Genomic DNA, 10,282 nt, shown 5'->3' with positions numbered 1-10,282 from the left:
CATTTATAGATTACAAGAGATTGTGTTCCTTTTATCATACACTTCACTTCATCTTGGATCGCCAAATCTTTTGGGACTAAGCTACTTCCTGGGTTCTGATTCATATGGAGGCTACCGTTTTGATAAACATTTCTGATGTTTTTGCTTTTTTAAGTATTGTCAGTTCCAATTTGTACCACAAAAGCATCTCGCTAATCAGCAACTTTTAGAACATCCCCATTGGCCACTGATGTGCTCCCTGATGCATTCAATGAACACCTACACAGTGGGTATCTCAAACATTTATCGAAATTTATCGGCCTTCAATGCAAACAGCAATACAGTAATGACTAGTCCAAAAGCACAATGCAGTGGGAAAACATTTTATTGTATATGAGATAACTCCAATTATTGGATACAAGTTTTACTACATTGGCACAACACTGGGGTTGAGCAAAAAAAGTTTGGACAATTGTGAATGCATTGACTTGTTTAGCACTGCCGAACTGTCATCTCAGGTAGCATTTACTGTTAACTCTAATAACAAATCCACTGTTCACTAGATTGACCAGCAATTATATTTGTTACAAATAGTTCCTGGTGACAATTTATTGCATATTTCATTTACAGCATCATTGTAGCAGCCCAGTTTTTAATTTCCAAAATCTGGTCACACTCTTTCAAATTAATACAATTACCTACATCCTCACTAGTAATAATTTAGGGGGATAGTGCATGGTAATACTCACGCAAAAACTGAAATAAACGGGTAGCTTAAAGCAGGGGTTCTCAAACTTTTTGCAGTGAGGTACCCTTTTTAGAAAGCAAATTTCCCAAGGACCCTCATTGCAAATATTTGCGGAAACAGAACAAAACCTTAAAATTTTGCGTTATTACATTTTAAAATAGGTACCCTTTTTATTCACCAAAAGATTCGACAACAAGTATATTTGTTACTTTATAGCCGTGCTGACGTTTACAAAATAAAATTTGCAAATTGGGTGCAAAATATTTAGTCAAAAACAGCATTATAAAATAAATTGCCACTTAAGCTTTGCTGGCTTCATTGCCTCATTAGAAAGCAATTGTAGACACAAGACACATTTTGACAAATTTCAAAATTACTTTTAAAAATATATAAACTCATTAAACGTTAGAGATGTGTTTTGACTTATCTTTTGACAAGAGTCTGGACAATCGATACTTAAGTACGTTATGGACATTACTTTCCAGATACTTAAGCATTAATTGGATACTTAAGTATCTGGGATTGAATGTCTGGAGTGTAAAAAAAAAACAACAACAAAAAAAAACAAACATGAAAATATGTCCCTGGTATTGAATGAGTTAAACTGGTTGAATTAATTGCTTCATTGAAGAGTCATGAATACTTTCACAATTTAATATAAAATAACATGAAATTAACATAAATAAATGTATTATGTATATTTTTTAATAATAACCCAAATTATTTTATGGACCCCCTGCAGTCAGGCCATGGGCCCTCGGGGATCCGCGAGCCCCACTTTGAGAACCGCTGACTTAAAGAACCAACAGACAACAAAATAAAACACAGGAAGTTACTTTTATTTTCTTTCAAGTGATACATCTACTGTATGTATACGATTTCATGGCCTTGCATGACACGCACAGTACACTTTTACCATGTTTTTAAATTATTTTTTGTTCAGTTTGTGCAGTTTTCTTTATTATTTTTACATTCTGTAACATAAGCATAAGACCAACCAGGTCAGTATACTGTGTGGGTCACCCAATTAAGTCTTACCATTTAAAGAAACAATTATTGTGAACGTATAGCTCAATACTGTAAGGGACTTACTGAAATGTTAGCGCAAAGTACAATACTTGACTTAGGAACGCTGCTTGAATAATGATGCATGGCTCGACTCTGTCTTTCACACATAAACAGATCTTCAAGTGTGTCCAGAGTGGCATGGCACAAAGCAAACAAATAATCAAACGAAAGAAAAGAAAGTGTCCTCATTAAGACGGCACAATCTTTTCATTAAAGTTCCACATTATATCCCCATGACTTAAGTGCCAAAAATACAAGCATTTCAGTAGGTATAGAACAGCACCAGTTGAGACATGAGAGGAGGATTTGGGTCACATATGAACATACCTGTAAAAAAAAAAAAAAAAAAAAAGTAATCATTTGCCCCTTTCAATCCATTGCAGGATGTAGGGCTCTTCATCGTATGAAATGTGTGCGCATGGGGTAGATTTCGTTCGTGGGTGTAGATGCTGGAGAAAGTCCCTTTTTTTTTGGCCACTGGTTGTGGCGGGCAGCTTGCTGGGCAGCTAAACGGGGTCCTACATAGGGGGCTTGTGTTAGGCTTGTTTACGTTGTATTGGCGGGAGATTGCGGCACGCGTTGCCTTCTTGAAGCAGTCACCGTGGGAAAAAAAAGAGGGCATTAATAGAGAAAATATCAATTGAGTCTCCTGGCATGTGGACTTTGTAAAAAGAATCTAAGTCGCATTGTTTAGTCAAATGTGTCTGGCCGCCCCTTGGTCTGAGCTGCTGTCTGTACAATGCGCTCCAACGCAGCCTCCTTGGCTACAATATAGTTCTCTCTCTCCGCAACAAATATTGAACATATAAGTGGCCCAACTCCTCCTCCGTTGTTGCTCTAGTAAAAGCTGAAAGCAAGTCTTAAAGGGTCGTTTGGGTGCCGATGAATGATGATAAGTGAAGGTGGGTAGAACTAAAGTGTAAGTAAGCCAAGCCACAGGAAAACACAAGGGAATCACAAAGACTATTAAGGTTGTAAAAAGGAACATACATGAGGCAAGTGATCCATGACTACAGTACTGCTAAGCCTTGTTAGATGTGCGGTCGTGGCAGCACGCCACGTATAAACATCAGTTTTATTGTGCCTCCATACAACACATTGCGGTCATTCAGAAGCTTTTTTTTTTTTAACAGTCACTTTTTTTTGTTATAAAAAGCACACGCTCACGTCTGCATTATTTATCATTTACAGCAGATGGAGACACTTTACACAGCTTAGTAAAGCAACAAATCTACAAATGCAATTGATCATTTAAAGCAGCAGTTAAAACTGCTCTACACATGTCCTTCAAATACTGAAATATTTCACCCATGAATAAAAGTCCATTTTCCAGAGGGATTAAGTGTGTCCACCGACTCATCTGCTTCTTGAGCAAAAATGACCTCTTTTGTTTAAACTGGTTTGTCTTGATACCGTTTCTTGATGTGCTTCCATTGAGGATAGGGGAGGATGCTGTACTGTATATCCCCTAGTTTGGTTGAGGTGAGTGTCAACGTCCTAGCTGCCATTATGTGAACAACTAAGGCCTACACCACAAGTAGCATTTTATCACAAATAATAGCACAGGATGTTATCACTCAGAAATAACACAATACTCATTCCCATATCCTTGGGCTTCATCAGTGTTTTGTGAACATAAGACATGACATTTCTATTCAAAGTATAAAATAGCACCCCCCGCCCCCCCCAATCCACTACAAGCCTAACATCTTGACAAAAACTTTAAAGTGAGACTGCTGGGACTACCGGTTTCATCAACTTATCCATCGCCAAATATTAACAACAAACAAGTGGGGGAAGTGATTAGGCTAAAGCTTTATCTTATCAAATGAAATGTCTACTATTTAATCTAACCTTTACAACTGTGACAGGTATAAGCATTAAGCAAATGTACTGCAAAAATGTCTTCATTCTATCATCAGGTGGTAGTGCACATTTAATATATTCCTTTAATAAATAAGATCCCGCAATGATTGTTTGTCTTTACCCCGAAAAGCTTTTGCGAGCAACATGGTCTCTTTTGTTTTTCACCATCAATGTATCTGCTTCTCTTTTCCCCTGCCAGAGGGCCTGCATGCAGGAGATGGACAGGTGATTTTGGGAGGGGCTGACAGAGGGATGAATGGGACGGTAAAGCGAGGTGGAGCGGGATTGGTGGGGAAGAAATGAGTGGCAGGAAGTTGCCATTCCAATGGCCTATCCATCAGTGCCGTTCTTGTTGGGTGCACCGGTATTGATGGTGGTGCCGTCCGGCTGCTGGCCATCTTTGCGAGGTGGCATCCTTTCGTTTATCCTGTCCAGGCCGCGTGCCTCCTCAAAATTACGAATCTTCCTCGTGGGAGAGAAGCCTTGAATGGCTGAAGGGCAAAAGAGGAAATCAAATCAATGAAACGCGCACACATTCTACTGAGAAATCTACTTAAGTTTGCTGAAGTCACAGTTCTGCTCATTGTAGAATTTCTTTACAACACAGCACAGCTTGGACGGCGAATACGATACATGCACCATAACGGGGAAGTGGAACACCTGACAGACAACTACTGTACAAAAAGCAAACATCTCATGCTCGATTGACTTACGGTCGTGTCCAGAAACGGCCGCGGAAACCAGAAAGAAAAGGTGAGGAAATGAAAAGCGAATCGTTAGGAAAAATATTGTATATGTTAAATGGCAACGGACACTCAAGGGGATATCTGAAAACTTCAGAGGTGGGCAACTTACATTTTTTTGCTGGTCCGACGTTCGTCGGTCGCGGTGCCCCACCCCCCTTACGTCATATTCGGGCCACTACCCCTATCCCCGTGAGCGGGCCGAGAGAGCAATTGGCAATCATATCCATGAAACCGGGACTAAGAAAGGGCGCGACTACAAATAAATCTTAGGTCAAGTCATCTGTGTTAAGCTGTGAATGACAAGTATAGAATTACAGTGACCCAGTTTATATTTCTACACTGCCTTTTGGTACTGTAACGGGACTATTGTCACAATTACTGCAGACTGACTGCAATTTGTATTATGAAGATGCAGCAATATAGCAGATAAACATGCAAGCCAGTTGACTTCTATTTCATTATGTCTATCCCGAGCATTACAACGGTGGATGAAAATTGCGCTTCTGAGATTCCTAATTCAACATTATTTAAGCGATCCCGTCATTTGTCGGTCCGTCAGCAAAACGGGCGTCCGTCAGTGCTTACCAAGTGCCCACCTCTGGAAAACATGCTGAGTGTAATGAATAATTAATGGCTCTCTTGCACAATCAGATATCTGTAACCTTGACAAGTACAATTTTAGTTACCACTATAACCCCTGTTAGTACTACAAATTAATAGAACTAACAGTACAGTACAGCAACAAAACAGTGACTAACAGTATATATTGATCAATCCGGGGATACCTAGTTCTCCTAGCATCTTAATTATTCATCCTACCAAGACATGTTGGACAATGCTACGTGTAAAATGTTTCCAAAAGGTCTTTTTCCTGTTCCGGCATGACTGTGCCAGATGTGATGTGAAAGAACCTTGCCTCAAACGCATCAAAACAACTTTTGGGTGAATTGGAGCAGACTAGCCCAAGAAAGAACTTGTAACTAAAGTACAACTAATTAAGTTTGCATGCCCCAACTGTTTACTTTAGCGGTTAAGCTAAAGTAAACTGTCAGTGTGAGCAAACATGAGAGAAACAATGTAAAGTTGAATCATAATCAATAAATGTAAAACATTACAACAACTAAGTAAATACTATGGCTTGGTAAATCAAAAATAAGTACGTGCTACTTGCCATATGAATATCATTGTATATTTAACAGTAACCCATGTGTTTTAATGTGAATAAAGCACATTTACTGTAGATCAGAATTGGAAATATAGGCCACAAAGAAGGAGAGAAGCCTTCATTGCATAAGTCCAATACGTTGTCTACTTTAATATAATTGTTTATTTAAACATCATTGGCTTAATAGTAATGATATAGTAATGCATCACCTAAATGTGGATGCATTTGGTTAGAAACCACCTTGTCTCTGTGTAATATGTGTCTTCTTCATTTAGTGTGCTTGGCCCAAACCAACCAGGTAGGGCAGACAATGGAGCAACACCCAAATGGCGTAACAGGATTAGCTGCTGAAAATATCCCGGGAAGGGATGTCCCAGGTCTTAGCGAGGTCTTAACAGGCTTTACTCTGTGTGGTGAGTCACTATTGGCAAGAAAAATACATGTGATCACACAAAAGCACAGCTCCACCCCACCGCCAACTACAATAATAAGTATTTCTAAGATCGTTACAACTCATCATTCTTACGGTTTATTTGTAGAGGTCGAGTTTCTATTAAAGGTCTTAAAATGGATGTCTGTAGATGCAGATTTAATTGAATTTTAAATGTATTGTGCTAATTACAGCCCCTTTAAGTCGGGTGTTCAGCTCTTTCAAAGAACCCTGTTCCGTTGAACTTACAACAGTGCAATTACAATTTGTGTAGGTGTCATGTTGAAAAAAGATAGTGATAATGCAAGAGTAACCAGTGATTACAGTCTAGACCAGAGGTCCCAAACTGCCGGTCCGTGGCCCGGTACCAGTTCTTGAATCTACTGATTCCAGACCGCGTGGGCCACACCCAAAATAAAAATGTTTTGGAACTGATTTCGTTTCTCCTTTAAGAGTTCATTCATTTGTGCTCTATTTAGTTTGAACTTTAATTTTTGGTGCCATCTTTAGCCTACATTTTGTAGTGAGGAAGGACGGTGTTGCTTCAATTGAGAGCAGTCACTGTCGGTGATGTCCACATTGTTTTGTCGCTCTGTGAAATCTGGCCCACGAGTGTCTGTAAATTATCTTCAGCATGTTATATAGTTTTGCCTTGTATGTGTTTAGCTCATTGGCATTTGCGTTTGTTCCAGTTATTTCCCTTTGGTATAAATTAGCATATGCAAAGCCAAATACAATGACTGGTCGGCCGGACGTGCTGATAAAAAGGTTGGGGACCCCTGGTCTACACAATAATACAATAGTACGTTCAATTGATAATGGGAATAACACAGAAAGAGAGAAGTAAACCCAAAAGCCATGCGTACCTTTTGCTTTAGCTGCCTCAATAGTAGCTATGTTAAAATGGGGTTTGGGGGGAGGGGCAAAAAAGGGAGACATTACAATGCAGCAAATACCAGAGCCAGCAAATACATCATTGAAATTAAGCTTTAAAATCGATTAACAGTTGACAGCTGTTGGTGGCACATAGGTCAAGTTGATCACCAACAATGTCACAGAAATCAGCATGAAAATATCTTGTTGAGTTATGGGTGAGGAATTGCTGGTTCAAAATTTAACACAACGTTGCCAGTAAGATTTCATTGAAAACTAAAAAAAGAATATTCAAAAAAGGAGTTCTGTCATGGGTGATATGGCATGACTCCTTGTGACTGGCTCGAAGTCAACGCTTGGGATCATGCCGACGCTCCAAATTTGCATTCCTTAATATATGAGATGTCTTTTTGTTTCTGGTCTTTCAAGTTCATGTTGACAAAAGTGGAGAGGTTGTCCTTGCCGCATACGTTTTGCATCTGTATTTTAAGATGTAAAATTAGCCATCACAATTATTTTTCTGGTTTGAAGGACAAGTCCTAAAAGGGAGACTCGGGCATGCACAAAAGTGACTAGGCAGGATGACACATTTGTACGGCTCGTTTTCACAGGACATAAGCAAAAATGTGCCTCGCATGCTGCCTTCCTGTACATTAGTTTGGACGTGCAAAACAGGCTCACAATTACTAAAGCAGACACGAATACAAATACTGATCACAGATTGGAGTGCAGTATTACATTGATGTCAAGGTATTGCAGGACTTTTAAATGCGCTTCTTGATGACTTAGGCTTGTCATTTTTGCATTCATGTGTAAGCCAAACTCACACTAACTGTCACGTGGTAACATCTACACAAATGAAAAAGAAAGGGGAAAGCAGAAATCAACTTGGGGCTTGTGTGTACCGACGTTACTAAGTAAAAATACCAATACGAATTGTTGAAGTTGGACAACTTGTGGCGGATCCAAATCTAAATGGCAGGAATCTGTAGTCTGTTGCCTTTTCGTTTGGATCTTTAAGGTTATAAGTAGAGATCCAAATACAGTGGTACTTCTCCTTACAAAATGAATTTGTTTAGTGAGTAACTTTGTAACGTCAATCTTTCATGAGTACATCTGCTCCTAAACCCTTTGAGTGAATATTATTAAATTATAAAAATGCATGAAAAACGGTAACAAATACATATTAGAATTAAATTAGTGCACAATAATCAAAATATATTAAAATAAATAAAAATAATTTAAAAAACGCTCCTCAAGAATGACACCTTTATAATATGTATGTTTTTATTTTACATTTTCAGTGATTCAAGGAATCATTTACAAGTACACAGGAGCAATATTTATTTTTTGGATTATTTTGAGCATGTAAATGGTAATGGACTTTCACTTATATAGCGCTTTTCTACCTTGGGTACTCAAAGCACTTTACACTAACTAGTCTTTTACCTACTAAGTTTAATTAAGTTTAGTTTGGGGTCATGTGAAGTGCTTCCGCTGTGATGTCATTGCTAAAGAGCTAATGACATCCTATCAAAGCGAACGTCGGACACGACAGCCCAAAGAATGGCCCAAAATGGTGTGTTACATAAGTGTTTTTATATGAATATGTACAATGTTCTAGCTAATGTTGATTTTATGTTTGTTAGTTCTAAATTAAATTTTGTATTTTGAATTTTCTCTCGTTACTAGAGACAATATTTTTCCGCCGATTCGACTCGTATGCTGAATTTTTCGTAACAAGAGGCGTTCGTAATTAGTATGCTAGTATCAGTATGATGTGTCTAATTTCTGGGGATTAGAGAAGACTTCTTGATCTGTCAGGATGTGAAAATTCTCAAATCAATGGCCCTCTTCAAATCTGACTCCACACCAGCTGGTCTGAACGCGGGGCTAAAAGGGCCAGACATGAACAAATGACATTCTCCTTAAAGGTCATACATAACATGTGGTTTCCCTTCTGATGGCTCCACTACTGTCGCTAAGTCTCCAGCGTGGCACAGTATGGCACCCAACATGTTCTCTGACCTGGGTCACCAGGCACTGACCTTTAGATCAGACGGTCAGTAGTCTTTTCTAGGCAATAGGTTGACCTCTTACACAGTTTGGCCTAGAAAATGTGGGGGTGTTCCTTGTGATTAGCATTCTGGCATTGATTTAAGCCCTTCAAAGCTACGGGGCTGATATCACTCATGATCTGTATACACGAGCCATTCTTCATGTGGCACATGCAACCATCACGATAGTTTGTTTGGTCAATAGTTTCCCTTATGTTAAAAAAATAATATTCTTAATGCATAACAGTATTGGTGAGACGGGGAATGTCCAGAGGAATTCATGGTCACTCAAAATGCATGCAGCGAGCAGCAAGGCAATAATGAGCAGGAAGCCTGTAGATAAAACACACTTACCAGTCTGTAATGTCTGCTTTCCGCCTGACAGTACTCCCATGGGAAGAGTTCCGGTTGGGGTCAGGCCTTTGAGAGTTAATACACTCTCGCTCTCCTCCCTGGATCAGAACACAAACAAGGCACACAGGTGTCAATGCTTCACATTTTGGCAAGCGCTATGGGACAAATACCTAATGGATCCATTGTTTTGCTATAAGATCACCCACCAATCCACATTCATGCTCTCAATTCAAAGAAAGACCAGATGCAATTGATTAGAGGATCGCTTAAAGAAGAGTCAGACAAACAACTGAAATATGCAAAAACAAAGAATGTATGGAATTTCTCAAAGTACAAGTCAAGTTTTTTGCCTCATTTTCAAACCCCATATTAGGGGGATTGACTTATAACTGCATAACAAAAAACAGACCATTTTTTAAAATATAAATTCAAATGAAAAAAAAATCACGTCATTTACAAGGCCTAAAATGATTATACATACTTCCAATTCAATATAGTATGCATCCGTTTTAGAGTGTTTTCACAGAACATCGCAAATATGCACTTTCGCCAAGCGCCACCTGATTGTCTCTTTGTTGTCAACAGCAAGGTTGCGTGGATAATATTTTAGGCAGATTTTGTCCCTGTCGTTTTCTCTCTCTATCTTGCTCTTGCCTGCTTAGAGCAATCGAGAGGGACGTTGCTGGCACTGGACAAAATACCATGACAGAAAACCTCATCCCATTCCTTAATATATTCCTTAATTTGAAAAGATTGAAATGTTTGTGGCATCTCTATGACAGCAATTTCAACATTGCCAGGGACTTCGGCAAACACGTTAAGCGTGACCGCTGTCTAACGCCGCAATGTCCTCAATATGCATGCGGGACAGTTTGGGGCTGTTAAGCGTTCAAACACAGGTGACATTATTGGAAACATGAACAACCTCACAAAAAAATTGGATTCCACAAAAAACATCGGAATTGAGCTAAGAATATGTGCATGCTGACTGATTCT

At 39.1% G+C, this 10,282-nt stretch overlaps 1 protein-coding gene across 6 annotated transcripts in view; it reads right to left on the bottom strand.

Moving 5' to 3' along the window:
* Positions 1-348: 348 nt before the first annotated feature.
* Positions 349-10,282, bottom strand: part of ppp3cca (protein phosphatase 3, catalytic subunit, gamma isozyme, a) — a 49,057-nt gene continuing 39,123 nt past the window's right edge. For 4 of the 6 annotated variants that reach the window (XM_088407411.1, XM_088407372.1, XM_088407379.1 and 1 more), the window contains 3 exons: positions 9,287-9,384; positions 6,869-6,895; positions 349-4,152 (listed from right to left, as the gene is read on the bottom strand). In XM_088407411.1, the coding sequence (XP_088263537.1) occupies positions 3,992-4,152; positions 6,869-6,895; positions 9,287-9,384 (286 nt within the window). In that variant the 3' untranslated portion in view covers positions 349-3,991. The remainder of the gene's footprint in view (positions 4,153-6,868; positions 6,896-9,286; positions 9,385-10,282) is intronic. The other 2 variants (XM_088407387.1, XM_088407394.1) reach the window with 2 other exon arrangements.

Source organism: Hippichthys cyanospilos, chromosome 1, assembly GCF_059441005.1.
Source record: "Hippichthys cyanospilos isolate Australia breed blue-spotted pipefish chromosome 1, RoL_Hcya_1.0, whole genome shotgun sequence".
Classification (NCBI taxonomy): domain Eukaryota; kingdom Metazoa; phylum Chordata; class Actinopteri; order Syngnathiformes; family Syngnathidae; genus Hippichthys; species Hippichthys cyanospilos.
The sequence above is the reverse complement of the archived record's forward strand: the minus strand, read 5'-3'. Positions and strand labels throughout refer to the sequence as shown.